Raw genomic sequence first — 26,812 nt, 5'->3', positions numbered from 1 at the left:
GCTGAAACTCTTTGCAAAATATATATAATTTGAAAAATATCTACTACTCCAAAAAAAACTATTGACTTACTTCACATAAAAATTGGCAGCATTAATTGACTCTCTAAACCTCAGTCTGTATCTTGACCTTGCCTGCTAGCATATGCCATTTCTTCCCTGCAATACAATATTACTTTCTCTGCCAAGGTTATAACTCCTGTTTATTGCAATGTTTTTATTACTCTCCACATCAAAGATCACTACAGCATATTTTGGACAACCGCACCTTGAGCATGCATTAGGGGTGTTCCTCTCATCCTCACCCCTGGGCTGATCTCTGGCTCTGGAGTTGCCTGGGGTCTACCAGGGTGGATTCAGGGAGCAGGATGCTGCAGTCCGCCTCACTTGCCCCCACCCTCCTCTCATTTCCCCCAATCTTAACACACCACACCATATCCAGGGTTACTCATTCATGGTGCAGGGCAATGGTTCCTCGACAGGGATTGGGGAAACACAGGAAAGGGGACACTCTCACTTGCAGGCTTTGTCTCCTGGGATGGGTCCATGGTGACTCTATTCTTTCTTAGCTTCTTTGGGTCTGACCCTGGCTAGTGTGCAATGGCTCGCTCCTTCCTCTCTCCCTTCTCGGGCGGCCTGTCCTGGTGCATGGAAGATTTCCTTCTCACAAGGTCTCCTTGGTCTGTTTGTGTCAGGCTGCAGGACCCATGCATCGTTGAACCACAGCCCCCTGCTCCTGCAGCCCTTCCCACTATGGGCGCTTTGTCAGTTCTGCCAAAAAAGGGATGAGCTAAGCTTTCGTTCCAACACTATGCACCCTTCTTTGACACCATCACCTTTCTGGACTCTCATCTCTCCACAGATCTAGACATAAAGCCTCTGGACTCTTGTAATCCTGAGCGAGGAGGCAGGAAAAGCACAGGATCCTTCACTCCACCAGTTCCTACCAGCAACACCTGCTTCCCATCCCCTGTACATCATGCTGTAACTTCTCTGTCCGTGTTCACTGAGGTGTAGCACTGCCCTCCCTGCCACACAAAGGTCATTTCACTGGATCATAAAACTATCTTCCAGGGCTGGTGATGGTCACAAACACACACACTGAAATAACATTTTTAGCAGCAAGACTAAAAGTGCATCAGTCTCATAAAGAGTTGACACACCTTGTGGTGTTCAACAAATGCTTGCTCTTTTGTCAAACTGAAAAACTGAGCTGAGTCCCCAATGGTGGTGCAACCAAAAAAATAAATAAAAATAAATAAATAAATAAAACATTCAGGTTTGGACCTGGGGTGCCAAAACATGCTTGTTTGTCCCCCCCCCCCCCCCAACTGTGACCTTGTCCCTTTTTAATTCATTAAAAGAGAGCACAGTGAAATCAGGTACATGTTTTAATGAATATGATACAAATGTGATTAATTTCAATACAAAATTAATGATGTGAATATCCTGCTGAATATTAACATGAAAACATGAAACAGTAAAATGAAGCGTTTACAAATTGAGAACACTGACAGTTGGCAGGGGGAGGAGGCATCCCTGTTACACAGGCAGAGGCAACTCACTGAACCATCAAGACCATTCTGATACCACAAACGAACGACCCGACAGACTTCATATTACATCATCTTCATCAGAGAATGGACTTCTTTGACATCACAATGACATCATATATGGCTGCTATGGGAAACACTGCATTGGTGAAACAGTATGGACCCTGGACCAGTAGTCATCAAAAGAAGTCAAAGGTCATGGACCTGACCCATCTCCATAACTGAGTCCCTCTGCTGATGAAAACCATGAGATGTAGTTAAAAGCTCATAAGAAGTCCAGGTGTGAAGTGGGGTCTGGAACCCTTTTGTAAACAGATGATTTGTCTGTGGTCAAATATTAGACACACAGTGAGGAAGCTGTGAGGACAGATGTATGTCAGTACCACAACCCAGGACACCCTGAGAGTGATAAACCAGAGGCCTACAGGTTCTGTGCTTCCTAGACGCTGATTAAGACAAAGCTCCGAAACTCAGCAGCAGGAAGCAGCTTCGGCTCTGCTGTGGGCTCTACTGCCCCCTGCTGAAGAGCAGGAGGACCACGGCACAGTGTTCTGTCTGTGTTTGGGCATGCCACATTTCATGGGCAATGTGAAATTTTAGGGACAGAAGTTTTTCAGCAAACAAAGAAATTAAAAGTAGCTCGGTCCGTTTAGTCAGATGTGCTCTGATGATGTCACTGCTGACATCAGTACCTGCAGGATGCACCATCCTCTCTAACAGCAGTTTTGTCTTTTCTACAACACACGATTGCATGGTGATACTGACTATTATCACTCTGTTGCGCAGGGACAATGCCAGTCACAGTAGTGGACTCTTTACTGTACTCAATACTGGTCACAGGTGGTCTGTGTTAGCCCATACAAACTCTCATTATAATAACAGATTAACCCTCATTTAGAAGATGCTTGGCAAAAGTGCAAATGAAACTCTTGGAAAAGACACTGACGCACCTCATTTCTCTCTCACTCTCTCTTTCACACACGAGCATGCATACACACATTCCTTTTAGCACAAGCTGTGGAGCTGTAGAAGGACAGGGTTTGTGGTGTCCATGGTAACAGCACTCAGAGGAGGACACAGGGACAGCCACCACTCTTCTTTTTGCTTGAGTGATGAGCTGGAGGGGGAGGACTCTCCATCTCCTGGAAGCTCCTGTGGATGAAGAGAAGACACACACAGGAGAATAAACCAATCAGCTTTACAATGGAATTGGTAAATAAAATAAGAAACCAGTGTGTGTCAGTGTGGATTTTAAGGTCACAGTGATGAAAAAAGTGGTACCTGATAATCTTAACAAGCTCCAGGAAGACTTCATCCACATTGTAGCGGTTCTTGGCTGAAGCTTCCATATAGTGGATCCTGTTCTCTCTGGCAAAGACTTGAGCATCCTCCCTGGAAATCTGGATATACAGCAATCAAGAATTAGGCCTTATTTCAAGTCTGACCCCACACTGTCATGTATGGATCTCTCTGCATTACTGACCACCTGCACATCATTGTGGTGAGGAGACCAGGCCCCTGGTCTGTTTCACGTCCCAGAAATAGACAGCAGGTTTTCACCATGAAGAATTGTGAACAGATACACAAACTGCATTCCGTCTTCATTTAAATTTTGATACTAAATTGTTTACCCTTGCTGTGTGTATGTGTGTGTCATCTAACTTATATCACTCTATGTATGACCCTGAATCTCTCATATCTCCCTGGGATAGTACCTGATCAGACTCCAGGTCTAGGTCCAGGAGCCAGGCAGTCCAGCAAGGCTAACTGAGCAAGTGACTCACCACTCTTTGTTGTTCCAGGTCAGCTTTGTTTCCAACCAGCACCATTGGAAAGTCATCCCGATCCTTTACTCTCAGGATCTGGGTGTGGAATTTCTGGACCTCATGGTAGCTTTTGGGAAGATGGAGAGAGAGACTCAGTCCAGAAACAGAAACCCAAATGGAGGGGCTGCATCTGATGGTGTAAATGAACTCACAACAACAAATACACACTCACTCCATGTCATTACCTGCCCTTGTCGTTGAGTGCGAACACCAGTAGAAATCCTTCTCCTGAACGCATGTACTGCTCCCTCATTGCCCCAAACTCCTCCTGACCTGCTGTATCCAAGACTAACGGACACACACACACACACTTCACTTCAAACAAGTCTCCAGGACAGTTGTCTTTCACCTACACAATATTTTCAAAGTCAGAAACACCCTGTCTCAAGAGGATGCTAGAAAAATAATCAATGGATTTGTTACCTCTAGACTGGACCTCTCATCCAAGAGGCTTCATCAATTTGTGCCTTTCTGATCAGGGTAGTTAGCTTAACTTAGTCAGAAAGGCAAGAGTTGTATTCACAACAGAACTGACACAGAGCATGAATGATTAAACTCTGGAATGTTTGACATGATTGTGCTTACTCTGATAGTGACACAAGTCAGTTTTGGTTCATGTTCAGACTTTAATGAGTCTCAGCTGTGAGACTCATTAAAGCCAGCATTGTAGCCTGTTGAGGCCTCGAACAGAGGCAGTGACTACACAGTGATGATATGCAGGTCCCACCCTTAACACCACCCAAAGTACTCCCTGCAACATCTGCATACACCCTGCAAATCCTATAAGCAATTATCAGCATCACAGTCGGTCAGATGGAAGAGGTTTCAGACACAGTGTCTTTCTACAAGATGTGCTCACCACATAGAGTTGACGATTTCTAAATGGCATCACACATCAGATCCACAATAAAAGATTAGTGTTCCCTGTGAACAAGGCAATGTTTGAGGAGCAGCCAGGCTGACTCAAACAGCAGAGTTAATGTGTGTCTGATGATTTACATGTTATTGTGTTGAAACAGCAGTGTGACCCACTGCACCACAGCCTGATTTCATTCAGCCAAGTGCAAGTCCTAACAAGGGAAAGAAACATGCAGAGAGCAAACACACTGCCTGTGTCATTCCTCAACACAGCGCAACACATCCTGTGCTCTCAAACAAGCTTCCACACACCCTGCAGTCTCTCTCAATGTAAAGTGTGTGTTTGTGCGCAGTATGACAAGGCTTACTATCAAGACGGGTCTCCTTTCCATCCACAGTACAGATCTTGGTGTAGGAGTCTTCGATAGTGGGGTCATAGTCTGACACAAAGTAGGACTGTAGAAAATACTGTGTTAATGATAATCACATACCATCAGTACATCAACACACATTTGACTTCAGGGCATTCATTTGTGAAGCTAACCCTGCCAGCACTGCTCCAAAAGTGAGTAGTAGCACAGATTCAAACAGACCGGGGCTTCTGAAATCACATCACCCATTTGACAGTGTCTCCCCTGGCTAATCATAGTCTGTGTGTCTGATAACATATTAGATTGACAGAGGATTATCTGATAGCTAAGCAGAGCTCATACTGTTACTGTCACGCCTAGCTCTTCATTTGACTTAGTGTTGTCTGACCTGGATTTGGTCTGATCTAAACTGTTGCAACTCAGTTTCTGTTTTCGTCACAACAATCAGGAACTCCTGTTCACTTTAACTCCTGTATTTAAGTGCGTGCTACGAACCTTAGCTAACTGAAATTATAAACCAGACCTGGGATCCCAAGGTGAGACCTGAGTGCAGGTCACACATGCTGGTCAAGCAACTGTGGTTCACATGATATGAATGTATTGTATTGTTTTTGATGCTATTCAGGGTCTGCTCAGAGGACCTGATGGACACAATGCAGTTTCCATCATGTCTAGGCTGGAAGATTCTCACAGCCAACACACAGGACTTCACATACTTTATGAGTCACTATAACGATCAGTGATAATGAGGACTGCTGCCTAAAAACAGAGAGAGAGAGACATAGACAAAGACAGACAGACAGACACGCACACGCACACGCACGCAGTACCTGGATGAATTGGATGGTCAGAGCGCTCTTGCCCACCCCCCCTCCTCCCACCACCACCAGTTTGAATCTTTCTTCTTCTCCACTCATGCTGGCTTTGAGAGGGGATTGATCCGGATCCAAAAACTTCCCGGGCCTGAGTCAGAGTCGTTGGCCAGCGGACGGAGCAGAGCCGAGCTGACACCACCTTCAGGCTGAACTAAATGAGTGAAGCGAAACTTCTTCACATGGAGCTCATGGTCTACAGGCAGCTCTCTAACGTCCCAATGCGGCGATCAGCGGCAGACCTGAGGCAAAGTGCCGGAGCAAACACACCGAGCGTCCGACCGCCGAGACGTCTTCCCGCGGACCGGCAATGTGTTTCGGGTGGAGCTTCGGGTCTGAAGCCGTTTGCAGCAGTATGTGGTCTCTGGTGTGCTCGGCCTCCAGGCTGCTGCTGAGGGCGGAACTGCTTCCTCTTTTCTCTCACCGTAAGTAAGCGAAGCCGTGGCGCACTCAGAGACACACGAACAAACAAACACAGGGCGGGCGACACTTGGATACACAGGTACACGCGTGCGCGCACAATCACATGCACACAGCAGCAGCTCACCTGAGCTTCCTCCTGCACACGGAAAACTGAACTAGGTTTTTTTTTTTCTTTTCACTTTCCTTATTTGGTCATACGGAGTGCCGTGACGTCAGTCAATCCACTGACGCGCACAGGATGTGAAGACGGGAATATTATAATGTCGGTAGTATGTTATGATCGTGACCTCACCGGACTTTGGTTGCCGGTTCAAAGTACAACCCCAAGTCAAAGCCGGTCCAGCAGGAACCAATCAGAAAGCAACTCACTCACTTGTCTCCCTACAGCTGGGACCCCTGAGGGGTATTCCAGGTAGGAGGCTCAACAAACTCTGATCTATCCCTGAACTCTAAGTTTACTTACTCTGAGATGGGGAAACGCTGAGTATCCGATTCCAGAACAGCTGATCTCAGTTGGTTCAATTAACTCTGAGTATGTTCACTTTGAGTTGCGCGCGTGCACAACCTCTATAAAAAGCCATCAATGGAGCCTCAATACCACGAGTCACCATGACAACCGAGGGAAAAAAAAGATCCAGTTATTTCAACCCAATGGAGTTGGAGGTCTTAATTCAGGCCTATGGAGAGTATGAGTACATGTTTCGCCGTAAATGTAACACCGCTGCAGCAGCGAGGGAGAAACAGCAGGAGAAAAAATTACTACCCGAGTCAACGCGTAAGTTTGGATATACTCTTCGATTGATTTTACATTTAACCGTAAGAGATCGTAGCTTACAGTTATAAATATAAATGGGAATGAAATCAGATTTTCATTTAGGTGCAGTCCATCAGGAGAGAAGCGTACTTGGAATCAGTAAAAAATGAAATATTAAAGCATCATTCAAAAAAGTAAGGGATATTTTGCTGGGCTATGATTGTACCTCACTTTAACATCATCTCATTTAATAGCCCACTGAGTAGATTAACACATCATACAATGTTTACCCATTTTTATTGAAGTAATTCAAAAAGTGACGATGTGTACACGAACGAAATAAAATCTACTAACTTAAAAAAAGAGATTAACATTTGAATTCTGAATTATATATATATATATATATATATATATATATATATAAACACTTTTTGTGTACATATCTCAGGGAGAGCAGTAGAATGTATATCATTTAAAAATAATAGAATATGTGATTTCTAAATCAGTCAATCTCCAATCCTGTTGAATTCCTCTTTAATGTTACTTACAGGTTTGTGTCTCGGGAATAATCGTTTCAGTGCAAGAGTTACTTTTCTCACAGCTCTACACACTGTTGCCTTTCCAAAGTGCTCTGCATCACTGATGTTGTAAAGAAAATTACCGTTTCCAAAAAAAAACAAACAAAAAAAAACCAAACTTAGCACCACGCATAAAATTTGCTGTGATGTTATTGAGGTAAATGACAGACGCTCCTCTGGAACCTGCAGTACATCTAATCTCTCGCCACGTAAAGCATTTCGAATTACTTGGCCTTCGATATCAATCGGATTGGGAATTAATGGGCAATCCATGTCTGTGTGGGAGGAGACAGGTTGAAACTCAGGGTTTCTTCAAGAAAACCTCCCAGCTAGCAGGTTATGTTCAGTTTGTTACCATGGAGATGGACTAGGAGTTTCAGATACCCCTCTTTATGGAACCAATAACTCAGGATAATCTCAGGGTTAAAATACTCAGAGTATTTTATGAGTTTTTACAGAACCCACTTTCTGGAGTACCCCTTTGGACTTGGGGCCTGGACCGTGACAAAGCAACGGGTCACAGCTAAGCAGAGTGTGGTCTACAGCCATGGATTATCTGTTGGGACCCTTTTACGATCTATTATGTCCACGTCAAGATCTGCGTTGTTACATTTTATGTGGTGATGTGGTTTGTGTTTCTCTTGTGCGACCTCCTTTGTGCTGTGTTGGGTTGCATAGCACGTTGTTTTGTGTTAGTGGAGCTTAATCTACTATGTGACCATGAGTGAACATAGCGCCTTGGAAGATGCACAGCACAGGGGCCATAACCCTCAGTCTGATGGGGCCCCGAGAGTCCTGGAGCATCTTGGCAAAGGGGTCTTCATTAGTATGGGCCATTCAGCTGAAGCTGGTGCAAAGTACATCACTACCTCTGAGCCCTTCCAACACACTTGAAGAAGAAACACTGAGCCATGAGTGTCTGTATCATATATATTTTATCATTACATTATGTTTTAATGTTTTCAGTCTCTGCGGTCAGACACAGACAGTAGGAAACAAATAAAAGCTCCTCTTTAATCATCAGTAAAGACATTTTAAAGAAGACAAGGGTAAGCTTAGTGTCACAGTAACAAACCAGGTGGGTTTGGCTTTGGCTTCTTTGTTCAGGGTTGCAATAAATAATTATAGTTCACTCCCACACACAGCCTGTGTGTTTGGCTCCTCTCCAGTGACATGCACAAATACAAAACCCATTTCTCTCAGCACCTGTCTGGCAGTGAAGGCTGTCCCATCCTCACAGAGTGAACAAAAAAGCCCCCCAGCAGCACCCTCTCCCCCCAGCCCAGTAGTTTGTTGAGGGTGAAGCTGAAGGGTGAAAGCAGTCCATGGTCCTGCACCTCCTCTCTGCTGTACCTGCTGTTGGACAGACTTTTCTCCCTGTGTGGGGGGCCCATCTGCGTGGAGGAACCTGGGCCCCTCTGGGTTCTCACCTTAGACCTCCCTCCTGGCTCCCTGCTGTGGACACGTCTGGACAAAGTGTCCTTGTGGTCCTTTGCTGGTTGGTTTCTGCCTGCTGGGGAGGTAGGGCTGATTCCCAGAGGGGTTAGAGACAGAGTGAGACTTTTGCGTTTCTCCAGTAGAGAAGCAGAGCCTGATGGGAGTTGGAGTTCTATGGGCTTTAACACTGTATTGACAGACTCATGGGGCCATGGTGCATGACCCATGTGTGGCCTCTGGATCTTCTTCTGGGTTTGACTGAGAGTCTTAGGTTTATCTGATGGGGAAAGCTGCTTGTCTCCCTCTGAGAGTCTCTGTTGTGTTCTGTCTGTGAGGGATGGGGTCTCCTCCTCAATCTCTGCTGCATCATCTCTGACTATGTCAGCATCACACTTCATGTGACTGGTGTGAGCAGGGCTCAGGCCGTCACTAATGGGTGCCCGGAAGCTGTCAGCCTGCTGCAGGATGAAGTCATCAGCAGGATTCTTCTGGCGTAGTGTGCCCTGGAAAAGTTGCAGTTGACCTAGGAAGTTGAAGTTGGGGGAAATGGAGGGACGGCGTTCTTTCACAAACCTGGAGGACAGACAAGGGTTAGTGAGTCTGTGTCTTATTATACACAGCAGCTACAACAACACTACACAAAGAGAAAGCAGGGGACATAATTACAGTGAACAGTGGTGTCTCAGTGAATCCTGATGTTGTGGAGATGTGCTTACACTGGCTGAGATTGAACAGCAGCAACACTGAACTGGAATTCCTCTGCAGACCACTAGAATCTGTCCAGCTTTCCAGCAGGAATACACTTGTTCACAGATCTAATTTCATAATTCAGGACAACTGTAGTGTAAGCCACCTGCTTACATTTTATTAAACGTTGAATATTCAGAGTATTTTTTTTATCATAAAAACAAAAAGCTTGAAGAGTGTGGTTTTAAGTGTTGTACAATTTGTATAACCCAATATTTAATGTAACACTAATCTAATCTCGGTGGACTTTTTTTTTTGGCTGCCTTATTAAATTTTGGGATAATTTGGGCTGCAAAATCAATCTATTGGATTCTTAATTTCACTGGAAAAAGATGATGCATTTGCCAGTTGCAAACAAATGAGTCTTTGAAATGTGAGAATCCAAATGGTCTTCAATTGCAGCCTCTGAAGGATGTGGCCCTGAATTAGGTCACAGATAGGGGTCTGACAGTCCTGCTCTGAGAGATCAGTGGTCTGAGGACTTATGAAACCATCCGTTTAGTCCTTTGTCCTGCAAGTATGTGCACCAATAATTTGATCCAGTCTCCACAGTTCAGTAATCTTCTGCTTTGAACAGTATCCTACTTTGATATCATTCGCTTATCGAGGTCAAAATAATGATTGGACATCTGCTCTGTCTCCCAGCACAGCCACATTAACAGAGCTCCCACACTCAGACTAAGGGCTGAGGAAAGCCTAATAATGATGATGATGTTGAGACTGACCATCACATACCTGTAGGCCTGGTCCAGGTCCATCCCCAAGCTGTGCATGATATAGGCCACAGCCAGAGCAGGGGAGCGTGAGATCCCGGCTGCACAATGAACCAACACCGAAGCCCCAGAGGACATGGCAGCATCTGTGCGCACACACAGTGTGTGTCAGTCAAAGTGCACAGGGAGACAAAAGTGCTCTGCCACACTGCAGCTGGTGATGGTTGTTGTTATGCTAGTGGTTGTGTGCTTGTGTAGGTCTGTATGCGCAACCTGACCGATAAAGTGCAGAGCTTGGGGAATCCAAGGCAGCAGGTCATCCCACAGGGAGTCGTCGATGGGGATACGCAGATATCTGGAGCGGGGCAGGAAAGAGGGCTGTGGGCTGCAGCGGCTCACACTCAATACATAGGAGATCCCCAGAGACGCCAACCTGTCCTGCGCGCGCACACGCACACACACACACACACACACACACACACACACACACACACACGATAGTTCATGGTCGGTTGTCGATGTAGTCTGCTGTTAACTTGACGTCGCTGTACTGGTCGACGACATAGTTTGGTCTGTACCTGCATCACAGCTGTAGTCACTGTCCTTCCCCACGAGTGGACATTGATGGACTAGTCTAGAAAGCCTTCGGGTCTTACCTGCGTCACGTCGCTCTCCGCTCCCAGGTAGAACCGAGGCAGGATAACGGACAGCGGGGGTTTTTCGCAATCTCTCTCACGGGACCAGACCATGTCCGCAGAAGCACGTCAGACCTGCAAAAGACTGATAAATCAGAATCGGATATTTCCAGGGTCCAGCATGTTACTGTGTCCTGCCAGAACGGGACCGGACGCAGCGGTCGCAGGTTAATAACTGAAGCCGTTTACTTACTTGCGGCGTATTTGTGAAAGGCAATCTTCTCGGTGCACCGGAGCGGGCGTCGGTCACTGGATTGAAGACTACCTCACTCTGCAGATAGCTGCCGTCCTCTTTTCGCTCGCTCTGGCGGCGAATCTATGAGCTCATCCTCTTTCCAACAATAGTTCCTGATTCGATGATGTCATCTTTCACCAATCAGTGTCTGGTCAGACGTGCGCACGCGCAAAAGGCATCTCCCCAGAGTAAGTGAGCGCTCAGCAGCATTGACGGAGGGGCAAGTCAACAACTGTATCCCCATCCCCACGTTCGCATAGTGTTGAAATGCATGTACAGTATGTTGACATACATATTAGTGTATTTCTGTAGTGTGCCCACGTGCCAGTATGTTTGTGTACAGTACTTGCAGCTGTGTGTGTGAGAAGAGACAGGAGGCATGATATTGATATATGGCATAGTTTTACTTTCACATTTCTTCATTACAGAGTAAGTCTTAATTCTAACACAGGTATTGGGACAAGTTCTGAACACCGATACATGAGGCGGCATTAGCTAGTGGATACTGCAGACAGACACACACATACATATACACACCCACACAAACAAAACTGAAAAAATTACTAAATTTTCCACTACAAAGTTCAATGTTCTGTGATTGCCGTACAGCCACAGACTTTAATGTGACCAGGTATTAGAAATGTCTTTAGGCTTTTTTAACTGCTGACTCTCTCACACACACACACACACACACACACACACACACACACACACACACACACACACACACACACACAACTGAGTCCCTGGTAGTTGTCTTGGATGTCTGACATCCTGTCCTCTCCCACATCACCACATCAACAAAAACTAAGTACCTGAGTGACAGGAACCTTGGGAGGAGACAGATCCAAACAGCAGCACACAAACACACAATATTGTGTACACTGCACTGTACTGTTTGTGTAGACTGGTTAGAGACGCAGGTTTTACTTCTGTCATTCAGCATCTGTACATAAGCTGAGCAACTGTTCTCATCCTGCTGAGGGTGAGTCAGAGGAGCAAACAGGTGGAACTATCCTGTTTGGGTCTGTCTGCTCCAGCTGTACACTGCTCCACTTTCCAGACCACCACCCAGTTCAGATCCCTGTCTCCCTCTCCTGCAAAGCCAAACCCTCACAGTAAACCTGAGGGGCACCTGTGCAGGTGGTGCTGGGGAAGAGGAGGTTGCTGCACAAATTAGACTGCAACAGAGTTACAAGAGAAGAGATGTCATGAATGAAGGCCCTGGCTCACTCACACTCCCCATGGCTACTCAAACACCTGGAGCCACCTCTCAGGAAATGAATGAGATGGAGTCAAGCTGGTCCAGAGTCTGTTTCAACCCAGGTCAGATTCCTGGACTTGTCATTTCACCAAACGCCATCTACACAAGCATGATGGGAATGTCTCACAGCAGAAAGTGATCCACATATTTACAACAAACAACAACAACAGAAGTGTGCAACTTCAGTGAAATGAGGGCCTGGGTTTACTGGAATAATTGAGTGGCGAGGGGTGGGGGTTGGGTATTCATGCTGGATCAGGTCACAGCACTATAAGTGCATTTTCACTGGGAATGATTGAAGTCAGATCAGAGTAATGGACCTTCAGGGCCCCACTTCATTCACGGGTCTCTCCAAAACCACAAAGAGTCATGGACTATATACCTGTGTATATGCATGTGCGCGCGCATGTGTCATATAGCTTCTCCCATATGACTAAGCAGAATGTTCTACCAATTCTAAAGAAATTGCACGCACAGCATCAGTACTACAGAGCAGTCAGCATGCAGACAAAGTAGACCCCAGAACAACTATGGGACGCGCAGAAACGTGCGCGCGCACACCCACACCCACACACTCATATCCACACTCATATCCACACTCACAACCTCACCAGCTACACAGGTAACACTACCAAAAACAAGGACGTAGCAACATGTTAATTAAGAGAATCTGGGACATGAGGATGATGATAACTTCAGCTGCTTAAGCTGCTTTTCCCTTATGTTGGTTACACCTATTACTCAAAGACTTTTGCAGGAGGAGGGAGGGCGTGGCAGGAGGGCTGAGGGGCAGGTTGCTGGTCAGGATGGTGGGAGTATTAGTCTTGGTCGTGGTCTGAACTCTAAAATTGTTGAGCCAGCAGCTCACAGAGACGCCTGGACACTGAGTCCTTGCTGCAGCGCAGAGTCAGACGATACATCTGTGAACCACACACACACACACACACACACACACACACACACACACACAATATGAATAAATGAGAAACAATGGTAAAACTGTCAAAAGTGAAGGAAGGTGTCAAAAAACCCAACTAATTAAAACTGGCCAAGGTCCAGAACTCTGGGACCAAGACCAACAGCCACACAACAGGGCCCTAAAATCTATGAAACAAAAATCTGACCTTGCCTTATTCTAGTCCTGGATCAGAACTGGGCACAGAGATCCCTGCTTTCAGACTGAGAAGCAGTCAGATAGATCAGGTTTCTGTATGGAAACTAGACCACATGAAGGACGTGTGAGTGTGTGAGCATTCTACCTGTGCCTGAGCATTTGGCTCCAGTCTCAGCAGACAGCCAATCTGCTGGCTCTTGGTCTGGATCACTCCAGCGCACACATAGTTTTCCGGGTTTGGATCGACATTGTCCAGCAGGGCCGTTCCTAGTCCAAGCAGCTGCACGCGAGCACACACACACACACGATGAAGTGGGCACAACAATATCTTAGACTGTCTGAGAGAAGTGTTTCTGATAAGATCATTGGTGACAGGTGAAGGAGAGTGTGATGTACTTTAGCCTTCAGGACTTCAGTGTCCATGCTGTGGTTGGCCTTGAAGATCTTCTGTGCTTCCTGTTGAGGCCTGTTGAAAGACACAGTCTATTTATGCTGAAGAATAGCTGTTCTGTGACAACAGAGTGCATAGTCAATTATTTTTTCCACAATAAACGCACCTGCCAATTCTAAACTTTTAATGTGAAGCAAATAAAGCAGGAGAAAGTAAATTTTTCTGTCTACACACACTTACTGGCTGAGCTGTTTCCAGCGCTGGAAAAAGTCATGTGAGGTCATCTCAGTTGGCTGGAAGAACTTGTTGATGGTGACAGGCAGCTTCAGAGTCAGGTTCTGTAGAGCCCCTCCATATCTGACCACACATGCACACATAATGCCAGCTGGTTAACAATGAGGTGAACATCAATTCAACAGTTTCAAGAACTTTTTTTTTACCTCGCAGTAAGACAATGGAAAAGTGACAGCAGTCCTCCCAGTCCTGATGGTGGGGTCTTGGGTGGGCTGTACAGTCTCACCTGAATTTGATGTTGAGCAGGGGTGCGTCAGAGAAGTCCGTCAGGCATTCAATATTGAGGACCTGTTGGATCTGGGCTCCACCTTCAACCAGTGGTTCAACTTGTTTGGTCTGAACATTGAGCTGTGGCAAGTTGTTAAAGACAATAATGACATCATCAAACAGAATGGCTTCAGCTAAAGCTGTGAGCAGTGTACTCTCTGGTTCAGGATTCGTTTATAGTCAATTGCTTTTTTGCATGAGAAGAAATCTGTACTCATGCCAAGAAGCGTGTGTTACAAGTCAAATGATCTATGATAATTAGCTCCATACTAAACGTCAAATGGAGTTTACCAGTCTAACGGCCCTGGTAGAAGCTGTGTTATGTTTATAGTTGTTATGGACCAGTTACTCTGGTCTTAATACACTGCAGCCTCTTGCCCGGGGGGGGGGGGGGGGGGGGGTCAAACAGCCCATTGGGTGGTGGGTAAGGTCCCCCATGATACAGGCTGTGCTGCTCCTGCACCTAGTCCCATATTTTTCCCTGATGGAGGGATCGCTGCTATAGGTGATCTTTTGGTTCGTTTTCAACAACCTCTGCAGCACCCTACTGTTAACAGCAGAGTAGTTCCCATGGTGATTGAGGAGGTACATGTACTCTATGCCACACACCTGTAGAAAGTTGCCAGCACTGACATATTGAGGCCAGTCTGCCTCAGCCTCCTGGGGGAAATAAAGGTGATTGTGGCCCTTCTTTAAGCTGAAGGTGTTTGTTGTCCACCTCAAGTCCCTGGAAAGGTCTACTCCAAGGTAAAATCCACAACCGTTGTCTTCCCCACATTGATACAATTTAGGTTACTCTCCCAGTTCACCAAATATCTCACCTGCAGTAAGATGACTTGTCATTATGGGATATCAGTACTATTGTGTTGCCTGTTAATTTCACAATACAGCTAGCTTGGTTTTTGAGTGAGCAGTTACATGTGAATAGTACAGCAAGGGGCTCGGGACAAATATTTGGGGGAAACTGGCATTGAAGATGATGGAGGAGGAGGAAGAGATGCCTTGGATTTTGACAGGCTGTGGCTGGTCTGTCAGAAAGTCCAGTCAACGTGGTTCCTGATATGAACGGTAACCAGCCTCTCTAAGGATTTCACAAGTATCATGGGGTTTGAACCACTGGGCAACAGTGATTCATGCTTTTTGCTGCTGCAATTTTGGGCACCTGGATGATGATGGAAGTTTTTAAAGAGACCACAGCCTGGGACAGGGAGATGTTAAAAAGATCTGTACATACTGTACATATAAATACATGACCACAGTCATTCCTGTACTGCCTGAGATATTGTCTGGGCCTGCTTTCGAAGCATTGATGTGCTGCAGAGTTCCTGCACCCACAGCAGAAACACTAAGGTGCAGCCTGTCAGTGAGCCTGGAGCGGCTCATGAGTATTGAATGGCAGTTTTAAATATGACATCTGGAAACATTTTGGTTTCCCTGTGTCAAGGAATGAAATAAAAGAAAAGGTTATTTATTGTGTTTTATGATTAGAATTTCATTTTATATTATTTTGTAGGGCATGGTTCAGTTTCATAATTTTTTAATAGATGCCTGCAGTACTTTCTCCCTAGTTTTGTCTTTTTACTATATACTATACCATATTATTATTCTCTGAAACTTTGATCCAATCACATCCCTATTATTTTATTTGATAAATGATTTTCTACTGACTGCCACATTGTCTTTCAATTGTACATTTAATAATGCATTACCTAAGACAATTTATGGCTGGCTACTTTTACTTTATTTTATTAAAAGCAGAAGCACTTTTAAGTTTCAAAGGTAAAATAAAGAACACAATTGCTGTCCGAATCAGATATGTAATGTACACGATGGCTATTAAGTTATTATTTAATGAAAAAAGTCAAAGTTTTTTGGTTTTTTTTTTTTCAACCCCCAAATATCACATCTTGAGTTTTTCTCAGCAGGAGAAAACAAGTGATCAAGAAAAGTGAAAACCAGTGTTTGTTTCCATCTCTGGAGACAGATGTTAGTCAAAGGGAGGAGGGTTGATATTGAATTCATAACATTTTGTTCTAGACTAATAAGTTATCAGATGCTATGTTGGCAATAGCAACACTTGCATGAAAAAGACTTCCATCAGCAAAAATGTTCTCCTGTTTCTTTCCTTAACAGCACTTGGACTGTTGACCTCAGACTGAAATGCGGGTGCAATATATGAAGTTTATGAATCATAGATGGCCATCTCATTCTCTGTGTTGACAGATGTGATGGTGCTGCATGCAGACAGATGCTCAGAGCGCATCCAGTTGGAGCTCTAGTAGTTTCAGAATTTAAAGGATATGAGATTGCAGCTCCCCTGGACAGCTGACAGTGGTGGTGAAACTGGCAAACTGCACTGATGTCTTGTTACCATAGAACAGGTACATTCTCCCTGAGAAACAGAGAGAGTTATGGGTACACTTTCATGGTAACTTACAGGTCACAGCTCAGAGGATCAGCCTAAGAACCCACCAACGGCTTAACTACTGACAAATCAGATCATTGGAATAATTGAGTCATCATTCCTACAAGGTCATGACATGAATATAAGAAAGAGTTTACAGTGAAGCTACTAATAATTAGTATATATAATAACCCTATAACCCTATAGATCAGAGAATATTTGATGGTGTTTTTCTCAGGGTATCTCCTCCAGCCCACTGATCACATTAGGTTCTGGTGTGTGACAATGGAAAGGTTCATCCAGTTCTGAATCACCACAGTAGTAGACAACTACAATAGAGCCACATATTACCTTAGTCCACCAGGGCCTATGCAGTGAATCATAGCAAAATCTAAACCCCACAAGGCATGGCGAACTTACCCAGATTCTGACGGTACTCTGACTTGATGCCGATCTGTAGCAGCTGGTTTTCAAACAGAACCCCATTGTTCTTGCACACAAACCTGCAGTATAGACACATTGAAAAGTTAAACATGACAATGGAATGGTTGCTCTGCTCTCATACCTGCAAACACCAAATGAACATTAACATCTGCTGGATAGTCCCAGGCCAAGTAAATTAATGAATCTTGATTGCCCCAACTGTACCAGTATAATCTTGGTGTTTTGTATCCATGTTAGATGAGTGTACGTTAATTCCAGCTCTAGACATTAATATATAAATGCTTGCGTGCTTACCTCTTACCACGTCTTCTTGGACAAGTCCCTCTTTACATTTCTTTTTTTCTTACTTCTGAAAATTGTGTGCATGCTAAAAAAAAGGACTAACAGACCAAATAGATTTTTTTTTCTTTTTAAGTTTTTGAAATCTCATCACTAGAAGAATAATCCTTTTAAACAGCAAGAAACATAATCCAGTCATGCCTGGATGTATTGCATATGGAATGAGCAGCTTGCCTTTTAAAAGACTGTTAAGCGCCTTTAGGGACACTGGAACATTGTTCACAGGATCCTTGTATGATCATGCAAAAACCGACTACATCTGACGATGTAGGTCCTATGTCTCCCTTCAATAAATGATGCCTTCCTTCTACTTTTAACTGGTACATTATTTTCACTTCCTTGGGAGCATCTTTTGCAATTAAGCATATGAACTGAAGCAGCTCAGGTACAACACAAATAAAATATTTGGGGTCAGATGGTTAGTCCACTTTGTGACAAAAGAGACAAACAGTATCTGGTTACTGTTTGGCTGAAGGAGCGAAGACTGATGGAGCGTTACACAGGGTGCCCTGTCAGCAATTGGCCCACTTATGTTTGTGTACTATAGGTGTCACAGGGTCATGCTGGGAGCTGTAAAAAGCTATGAATGTTCGTGGAATTTGGCAGACAGGAAGTAAGCAATTTTAGATTTTCATGAACACATTTCATGTTTCTTATTTTGACAGTCGAAACCCTCCGTGTAGCAAGCATGCAGAGCTTCAGCTGGCATCACATGTCAAACACGCATGGAGAAAGGCCTTACTTGTTAAGAAGTTCATCTGCCTCAGACAGAAGAGGAGCAGGATCCTCAGAGGGAGGAGCAGAGCTGAGAGACCACAGGACAGGGGAGAAGATACAGACAGCCAGACCACAAGACAGGGGAGAAGATAGATACATACAGACAGACAGACAGACCACAGGACAGGGGAGAAGATAGATACATACATACAGACAGACAGACAGACCGACCGACCACAGGACAGGGGAGAAGATACAGACAGACAGACCACAGGACAGAGGAGAAGATAGATACAGACAGACAGACCACAGGACAGGGGAGATGATACAGGCAGCAAGGCAGAAGAAATGATTCAGATGCATAGCAGGACAAAAGACATGATACAGACAGACATCAGGACAGAGGACATGATATAGCAGGAGGAGGAGGAGAAGGAGAAGTGAATGTGAGGTTGGTTGAACAAAACACCAGAGAAGAAGAAAAGAGGAGGGTAGAAGGATAAAATGCAGTGGTTGTTAGTAAAAGCAGTGTGCACAAAGATGACATAATCACAACCATAAGTCAATGTTAGCTACTTTTATTGTGCCCAGTGCACTCAGGATGTATGTGGACAGTTTCTCTTGTTCTGGTTTTGTACTCAGACACATTGAATAAAAAGTGTAAGCAGTGTACATGTGGCCAAAGTTCAGACTTTCACCTGTGATTCAATCTTTACATGCACACTTGGTCAACACTGCAGTTGAGAAAACTGGGCTAACAATTTGAAAAAAGGTCATAATTCATAGTGTTGCCTCTGTAGTCAGTATTTTAGGTGGTCTCTCCTGTACCATAAAACATAGCTGACTGTCCACATGCACTCTACAGCCACTGCTCACATGTTTAAAAGCACATATGGAGTCTACGTGTGGTGCTTGATGCCATGAACATGTTTCTCTGAAAAATGTTTGTTTGCAAACCATATTTTGCCCACGGCACAACAGCTGCTGACATCACAGACTTTGTTTTGATTTTAAAATTGCATCTGTGTATTACATTTAATGGGTGTAATTTACAGTTTATTCAGAAAGACAACTAATTTGTTGGATTTCATTATTCGCCACTAAAATGTAGTGGAGGGTTTTGTGTCTTTCAGTGATCCTGAAACACTCATGAGCCCCCAGTTGACTGCTGCTGTGATGGTAGGACAATGAGAGGGTCACCTCCATGAGCCTGCAAGTTGCTACAAAGAAGGCTCTAGAGTGTCTGTGTCCTATTTTGAGATCATATAGTCGGCAACTTAAATGTTAATGGGGCAATGAAGGAGAAACCACAATAGTGGGCTGGTGGATATTGGGAAGAAATTATCCAAGTTGTGTTTTGTCATTGGCCTTTTGTGTGCTCCACAAAAACACTATGTGCAAGCATAAAGTAGTTTGGTAGTGCACATGGTACCAGAGCAGCTTGGGCATTACACCACTGATCAGGTGCAGAGCAATTAACAGATCAGAATGTGAGTGTTTGGATGATTCTATGAAAATTTGACCCTCTGTCAGTTGGGAGTAACTTCCGCTGCCCTCACAACCCTGCACAGTCGATGGGTAGATAGATAGATAGATAATGGATGAATGGATGTCCTTTTGTATAAAATAAGCCTGGCAACTCCCTCTTTTGGCAGCATCTGTGGGGACCTTTAACCACAGATCATCAGGTTAACCCTCTGCTGAGCTTTCTGTAAACATTTTATATTAAAAGTGGCCTGGGCAAGATGCTGCAGACTACAGCCTCAGTACCATTAATGTGACAGTTAAATAAATTCTTAAGAGAAACAAACTCTTTAGGTCTAATTGATTCTGTATCTTTTGTCTAAAATGCCTTTTAAAAAATATTATCAGTTTCTTCACTGAGCTGGTGCCCCTAGAATTGGTGATGTGGTCTAAACACAGTGTACAAGCAGTTCTGCGATGACCTACTCAGGTGACATGATGTTACAGGATAACAGAACAGCTGATTGAGTTGAAGTTCCAAATCAGGCATCAGCGTATGTGTAGAGTCAGGTGCATTCATGTTAATGGCTCATGTGTTGGGTGCATGAGCATGACATACTCAAAGATTTAAAAGCCTAGAAACAAATCTTTTCAATATTCATATTTTAATAGCTAATTTTGTAGGTTACTACTGGGCCCTTACTCCGAGTCACCAGAACCCTCCACCAATAGGGAATCAGAGGTCTCGGTGGGATGTTCCAGATCTCTGTCAATGTCCAATCACCGTTGAGGACAGGAGACACAGACACACGCATACAGACACACACACACACACACACACGTAAATGGAGAGAAAGGAAGGAGAGAAAAAGACGAAAGACAGTCACATACATAGCAAAGATAAAAAGAACAGACAAGTGTAGCAGACCTGCCAACCATGAAGTTCAGTCTGCAGCCCATCTGGTGCTTGCATGGTCGACCATTCAGTTTGTGTGTTTGTACGTGGAAGGCAAACATACACACACAGCTGTGATTGTAATTTTACATCAGCCAAATGATACCAGATTCCTGATACCACTTTGGTGCAAAATACTCTTCCTACACCTACAGTACAATTCTTCCCACTTTGATGTAACCTTGTTATGATTTGGTGCTATATAAATAAATCTGATTTGATTTAATGGTTACACCACTGTAATTATTTTAACTCCCTCTTTGTGGAGGATCAGCCTTCACACTATTAACAAAATCAAAGCAATCCCTGGTATAACAGTGGCCATCCATGCCCACTTGCGAGTTCCTGAAAGTCACATCCTCTTCCTACCGGGAAGCTGCAGTAGGCCAACAAATTAACTCCTGTACCAACACAGCTAACACTGATCCAGCTTTGGGAAAGAAAGTTTGATGTCTATACCACTGCCAAAAACTGATGACAGGCATTCAAGAGGCAGAATATGACCTTCACCAACTGAGCAAAGTCTGTTGACTACCACAACAAATATCTGATCACCAGCTGGAGATTTAGATTCTAAACCCAGCATGAAAGCAGAGCAGGGGTTCTGATTAGCTGACTCAGCTATCACACTCTAGTAGTCTCCAGGTTCGCAGGTCCACTGACAAAGATAGAGCAGAGAAAGACAGACTAACAACACAACATGCCACAAACACCACAACTATTTAATCAGTTGAAGACATGAGACATACTACATGACAATTCTGGGTGCTTCCTAGCTGAGGTCCAAGCTTGCCCAGTCCAGTTTAAGACCTTCTGCCAGTGTTTACATACATACATCTAGGCCACTTTCAGAGAGTGGCTTCTTCATTGTAACTGGTGTGTGGAGAAGACTGCAACCAGGCAGAGCAGGATGTGTCATTCACAGAACTTTATCAAAGTCTAACTGAAGTGAAAGTCTCTCCTGTCTTATCCAGACACACTAAGTTGAGAAAATATGAGTCCCCTAGTCTCATCTTTTATAAATTGTAGATAAGCACATTGAGTAGAGGCAGGAGTCCAGTAAAGGGCTGAGAGACTAATATCATGTTCCAGTGTTTGGGCCTTCAATTTTTTAAAACCTGTTATTATGTTACTGGATGAATATCAGCTAATATAAATCAAATCAAGTTTGAGAGCAGTTTTTGACTCAATTTCCTCTGGTGGCTATGTAGCTGTATCAGGTCTGTTACAGCTTCTCATACTGGACTTTGGCTTACACTGAATTTAATATCTTTTCATCAAGAGATGAGCTTTCACCTTAAGAAGCCATCATCATTGACAGCGGCAGAAGGAGCAGCAGGACCTGCCTCAGAGAACACATCCACCAATAAACTGCCAGCACTGGCTGGTGCTGCGCTGATGGGGGCAGTAGAGCGAATCCCGAGAAGGTCTGCTGATGGTGATGGGGTGGACTGAAAAACACAGGTACTTCAGCATCAGCTAATTGTGTAGAATTAAACTACTCTGCAAATGTGACAGTCTGCTTACTGCATTAGAGGCTGCCATGGCTGCTGTGTCTGGCCCCCGGTCCGCCCCTCCATTCAACTCTCCGCCCTCCCTTTTGTTGTCATCTAGTTCCGTTACCGAAACTGCACCAGGCCCCTTCTTCTTCTTCAGCTTAGCCAGGATGGACGACTCCCTCTCTGGGAAGGGAGGCATTTCCTCAAGGACGGTGGCCTGTAATAACAGAGGACCAGCAGGACCATGCTACAGCTTTGGATTGCCAACGTCTAAATGAAAATTCATATCAGCAAGAGACTCACGAGGACATCAGTGCTGGCAATGGAAGAAAGTTTCAGATACTCCACAGCACGTTGCTGCAGCTCTACGTCTGAGTTGCGGATCTGGCTGTCACATCGCAGCACCTCCTGGATGGTGGCCTTTGTCTCCGGGAACAGGTTGATAAACTTGATGTAGGCTGACAGCAGCAGTGCACGGGTTGGCACAGAGCACAGGTGGAACTTGGAATGGAGGAGGTTGAACTGGACCAGCGGGCTGGACAACAGAGCAGCAAACATACTATTTATCAGTTCCCCTGTGAACTTAATGCCTCAAAGACGAGAAACCAACATACCTGGAGCGTGGGTCACCAGCAATGAGGTTACCAAACTCTCCCAGGATATAGCCGCCAACCTTGACCATGTTTTCGTGACAAGCAGGGGCCTGCAGAGCCTGGAGAAGACAACAGATACAAAAGCCAGACTGAGACCAAGTCCTTCAACCAAGAGACAAGAATTTAAAATTGGACACTGGTAAAAATAGTGTAAACCATGGAGGAATAGTCTCAGAGATGTGGTTGAAATCTGACCTGGACATATATGTTTGTCTGAGCTCACATCCTTCAGACATCAAGGTAACAGTTGCATTAAAGATTGAAACTATTGCTGTTGCAGGTTTGGTTACCGGCCTGGGGCCGTTCTGTGCAGCGTTTGCATGTTCTCCCCATGCTTACGTGGGTTTCCTCTGAGTACTTTCCTCCCACCGTCCAAAGACATGCATGTTTAGGTTAATTGGTGACTCTAAATTGCACATAGGTCTGAGTGTGAGTGGTTGTTGGTCTCTGTCTGTCTCTGTGTGTTGGCCCTGCAATGGACTGGCAACCTGTCCAGTGTGTACCCTAATCTTGCTAATCTTCCTAATGTAAGCTGGGATTGGCTTCAGCAACACCTGCGACCCGGAAACGGTTTACTCTACTTTTTGTAATGAAATGGCCAAAGTTCTTAAAATTCACACAAAAAAAAAAAAAAAAAAAAAAAAGAAACAACAAAATTCAATCCTCTGCAGGTTTCTTCTTATTACTATTATATTTTTTACAATGGCTTTAATGACTGTGACTGAAACAAAACTGTTGTGTTCCCCACGGTGTGTTATCCATCACTGCATTGGTGCACGATTCTCAGACAGGTACCTCAAAGACAGTCTTGGCAGCGTAGCCCTGCACGTCGTCACGGTTGATGACGATCTGAATGACTCGATACCACACCTCTTCACTGACATAGTCACCTGCAATGCGGATGAGGTTGAGGATGGTGTCCACGTACCAAGAATAATCTACTGCATACTTTTCTGCAAGGATGGCCACTTTGAGCACCTGCATAAGGAAGACAACAGGTAGCAGCTGCATTTGAAAAGCTGAAAAATGTTTTCTTATGGGTATTATTATATTTTAAATGCAACACTGAACATACACAGGAATAGACCAGTCACATACAAATAAAAACTGAGACCAGCATTTACCATCTCCTCTCTGATGGAATAGTCTGCTGTCTCCAGGTAGCTGAGCATCTCTGCAACAATTTGCTTGGCATTGCTGCGATCACACATGGCATACAGCAAGTCAGCTGCTCGCTGACGTACACTCACATCCCTCTCAGTCTGCATACACAAAGAAAGGTTAGGCTGACTGTTTCATGCTCCAGGTCTACAATCATGTGTGGATGTGAGGCTTCACCTTCAGGGCGTTGATGACTGTCTCGATGTGTGTCTTCACAGCTTCATGGGAGAACTCAGAGCTGGCCAAGGTGCACATGCTCTCCAGCGCCAGGTAGCGCAGATTGGTTTCTCTGTGCTGCAGGAACTGACCAAGCTGGTTACAGGCCCTCACCAGCAGGTTTGGCTCACTGTCCAAAACAAACAACAAATCACATCAAAGGCCACGGCACTATAGCTGGTCACATCCAAGGTCTTTTATAGTTTTTTGAATGATGAGCCCATTTTGAGGAAAATAGACAATAAAGCAGGCTATGCATTAAGGATTGGCTACTGTGTGGCTGACCTGACAGACTATCACACAATCCACAAGATAGTGTACTGAGCAGGTCAGATGGAGCCCTCACTCTAAATCAAATTTTTTTTCTGGTTTTCTTCCTCATGCTTGTGGTCAAGTCAGAGGGAACATAGTGAAAAACTGTGTGTGTGTGTGGGGGGTACTCTATTCAACCAATCATTTGATACGACTTGCTTTCTCGTCAAAGTCCAATTCTCACCTCTGTCCTCTGGATAAACATTACGAAAGTCACTTAGTTAATGGCACAAATAGGGTCTACAGTCTTACGTTCTTTTACAGGCAGGATGTAAACAGGAATTGGAAGATCAACTGGTTTGTATTGATACCCAGATATGCTGTGAACATAGCAAGCATGAAGAAATTATAACATCGATGTTTGATTCTTTGCATTGATAAAGTCTGAATTTACAAATCATTCCAAAAATTACCAACCAATTACTTTGATATTTTGGACTATCCCTCTTTCATCATCTCATGTTAGAGAACAAAAGACAAGTGAGTAGCACAGGTTGCAACAAATTCACGTAGGTGAAGCAAATATACACCAGTTAACTTTGGCAACAATACAGGCTTTCAAGAGAGAAGGACAACTCAATCTTCAAATGCAATATACTAAAGTTGAGTGTGTTCCGTTGCATTTTTTCACCATTGCTAAACAATTTTGTAGGGGTGTGAGGAGAGATTAACTCCTGACAATATTTCTCATTTAAGTAAAAGCTGTCTTGTGGGCAAAGGGCAGAAGCCTATCAAACTAAGCTAGCCAAACTTCTATTTGTGACCGGTGGGGGCAGTAATGTGCCTTCGCTACGCCTAGTCTGCCAGAAAGTGACAAGAAGGAGGAGAAAGAATGCATCAGCTCAGCAGCAGCCTATCATGCAGCCAGAATGACGTCGGGGTCTGAAAATATCAGCATTGAAGATGCCCCCGCTACTTTTAAATCGTTTGTGTGGCAGCACTTTGGGTACCCAGTGGAAAAAATAAACGGCAACTGACGGACAGACAAGACACGGACATTATGTAAGCACTGTAAGAAAACGGTACGAGCATAGCTTAGTCTAGGCAACTCTAGTCTAGTTGCCAGTGTCATGCTTGGGGGGAAAAAAAGGTCAGTCTGTTAGAGTAGTGTTAGAGTAGTACTTTGGTCACAGTTTTGCAAATATTGTTTGTACTTTAAAAAAAGAAAGAAATTTTATTTGTGGAACGAACTTCAACAGTTAAAATCTCATGTTTCGGTCATACGTGGATGCAAGTTCTAAAACATTTCAAAATGCGCCTTAATTTTTTTTTTGACTCTTAAATAAAATAAGTGTTTGTCCAGTCATGCATTTTGTCATTTTAGTTTTATGAAAATCTCGTCTCGTCAACCCAATATCGTGTATCGTCACATCCCTACTATTTTGTCATTGTCAAGACTGCAAATTAATTAATATGACAGTGACACTGGTTTGTGTTTACAGCGGCATGTAAATGCCTGTAAGACTTACCATTTTTTCCCCATTTGTAAGTGGTTATGAAAGATCTCTTTATGAAAGGTTAATTTAATTTTTTCCCATATTATGTAAACTGTCTTTTGCTGCTCACTGAAAGTATTAAGCACATAAATAAATAATTAGACTCTGAATTGCATCGCACTCTGTTTTCTTTGTCGGATCAAATTGCATTGTGTTCCTATTGCGTTGGACTGCATTGCCTCACAATACGTACACAGGAAACACTGCTAAGACAACAAGAGTTTCAATCTCAGGGTACATTAATTCAGAGTTTAGGGTCAGGCTCACTGATTCCAATATTACCATAGTCTCCTCCACCAATGCCCCCTTCCCACTCCAACATCTTCTCCTTTCCAGCTACATATAAGACAGCTCTCTAGCTCTGTCAAGATCCTGACTCTATACTACTATGTGAATAACCAAACTGAAATATCCCACTGACAGAAGTATTCAGACACTCCTTTCTCTATTTACTGCTCACCTGTCATAGTGGATGATAAGTGAAATCGCCTCAAAGAGGATTGCATTCTTGGCATTGGAGTGCTGGACCTTCTTGGACTTGGGCGGCTCCTGGGCCTTGTTGAGGATGGTCTCCAGACACTCTACCAGGCGGCCCTTGACAGCACCATCCTCTGGTGGAGGGTAACACTGCAGCAGGCGCAGAAGCTTGCAGGAGAGCCACGGCGCTGGGACAAAGTAGTATGTGTAATCCTGCAGGTCAGTGGAGGCTGACGACACAATCTAGAGAACCAACAGAATCTTCTTTATATTAGGTACCACTGAA

At 44.3% G+C, this 26,812-nt stretch overlaps 3 protein-coding genes across 6 annotated transcripts in view; all 3 read right to left on the bottom strand.

The window, feature by feature from the left end:
• Nucleotides 1-1,375: 1,375 nt before the first annotated feature.
• Nucleotides 1,376-6,059, bottom strand: rras (RAS related). The gene is made up of 6 exons (XM_029508176.1): nt 5,436-6,059; nt 4,603-4,690; nt 3,562-3,664; nt 3,335-3,443; nt 2,832-2,950; nt 1,376-2,702 (listed from the first exon to the last, which is right to left on the bottom strand). The coding sequence occupies exons 1-6, from the start codon at nt 5,520-5,522 to the stop codon at nt 2,615-2,617; spliced, it is 594 nt and encodes a 197-aa protein (XP_029364036.1). The 5' UTR covers nt 5,523-6,059; the 3' UTR covers nt 1,376-2,614.
• A 2,089-nt stretch (nt 6,060-8,148) lies between these two features.
• Nucleotides 8,149-11,211, bottom strand: LOC115047055 (probable dual specificity protein phosphatase DDB_G0281963). Its single transcript, XM_029507712.1, has 5 exons — nt 11,018-11,211; nt 10,786-10,899; nt 10,408-10,567; nt 10,152-10,275; nt 8,149-9,242 (listed from the first exon to the last, which is right to left on the bottom strand). Exons 2-5 carry the CDS (start codon nt 10,876-10,878, stop codon nt 8,432-8,434), a joined length of 1,188 nt encoding a protein of 395 aa, XP_029363572.1. The 5' UTR covers nt 10,879-10,899; nt 11,018-11,211; the 3' UTR covers nt 8,149-8,431.
• A 233-nt stretch (nt 11,212-11,444) lies between these two features.
• ap2a1 (adaptor related protein complex 2 subunit alpha 1) overlaps nt 11,445-26,812 on the bottom strand; it is a 28,841-nt gene continuing 13,473 nt past the window's right edge. The window contains exons 6-22 of one of the 4 annotated variants that reach the window (XM_029507708.1): nt 26,510-26,769; nt 24,203-24,371; nt 23,989-24,126; nt 23,660-23,842; nt 22,826-22,923; nt 22,515-22,746; nt 22,261-22,428; nt 22,009-22,163; nt 20,461-20,523; nt 18,319-18,381; nt 17,214-17,296; nt 16,692-16,781; nt 14,349-14,472; nt 14,069-14,185; nt 13,834-13,903; nt 13,583-13,717; nt 11,445-13,243 (exon numbers count right to left, since the gene is read on the bottom strand). In XM_029507708.1, coding sequence (XP_029363568.1) covers nt 13,166-13,243; nt 13,583-13,717; nt 13,834-13,903; nt 14,069-14,185; nt 14,349-14,472; nt 16,692-16,781; nt 17,214-17,296; nt 18,319-18,381; nt 20,461-20,523; nt 22,009-22,163; nt 22,261-22,428; nt 22,515-22,746; nt 22,826-22,923; nt 23,660-23,842; nt 23,989-24,126; nt 24,203-24,371; nt 26,510-26,769 — 2,226 coding nt within the window. In that variant the 3' untranslated portion in view covers nt 11,445-13,165. Of the gene's footprint in view, nt 13,244-13,582; nt 13,718-13,833; nt 13,904-14,068; nt 14,186-14,348; nt 14,473-16,691; nt 16,782-17,213; nt 17,297-18,318; nt 18,382-20,460; nt 20,524-22,008; nt 22,164-22,239; nt 22,429-22,514; nt 22,747-22,825; nt 22,924-23,659; nt 23,843-23,988; nt 24,127-24,202; nt 24,372-26,509; nt 26,770-26,812 lie in introns of all 4 variants that reach the window. The other 3 variants (XM_029507710.1, XM_029507709.1, XM_029507711.1) reach the window with 3 other exon arrangements.

Source organism: Echeneis naucrates, chromosome 8 (assembly GCF_900963305.1).
Source record: "Echeneis naucrates chromosome 8, fEcheNa1.1, whole genome shotgun sequence".
NCBI classification, from domain to species: domain Eukaryota; kingdom Metazoa; phylum Chordata; class Actinopteri; order Carangiformes; family Echeneidae; genus Echeneis; species Echeneis naucrates.
The sequence above is the reverse complement of the archived record's forward strand: the minus strand, read 5'-3'. Positions and strand labels throughout refer to the sequence as shown.

Bases quoted from the DNA above. Each gene is read 5' to 3' on its own strand.
- LOC115047055 (XM_029507712.1), bottom strand. From the start codon at position 10,878: ATGGTCTGGTCCCGTGAGAGAGATTGCGAAAAACCCCCGCTGTCCGTT. The intron at 10,568-10,785 runs GTAAGACCCGAA...GTGCGCGCGCAG, and splicing joins CGGAGAGCGACGTGACGCAG to GACAGGTTGGCGTCTCTGGG. The intron at 9,243-10,151 runs GTATGTGATGGT...TCTGTCCTCCAG, and splicing joins GACCTGGACCAGGCCTACAG to GTTTGTGAAAGAACGCCGTC.
- rras (XM_029508176.1), bottom strand. From the start codon at position 5,522: ATGAGTGGAGAAGAAGAAAGATTCAAACTGGTGGTGGTGGGAGGAGGG. The intron at 4,691-5,435 runs GTACTGCGTGCG...TATTTTCTACAG, and splicing joins TGACCATCCAATTCATCCAG to TCCTACTTTGTGTCAGACTA. The intron at 3,444-3,561 runs GTAATGACATGG...TCTTCCCAAAAG, and splicing joins GCACTCAACGACAAGGGCAG to CTACCATGAGGTCCAGAAAT.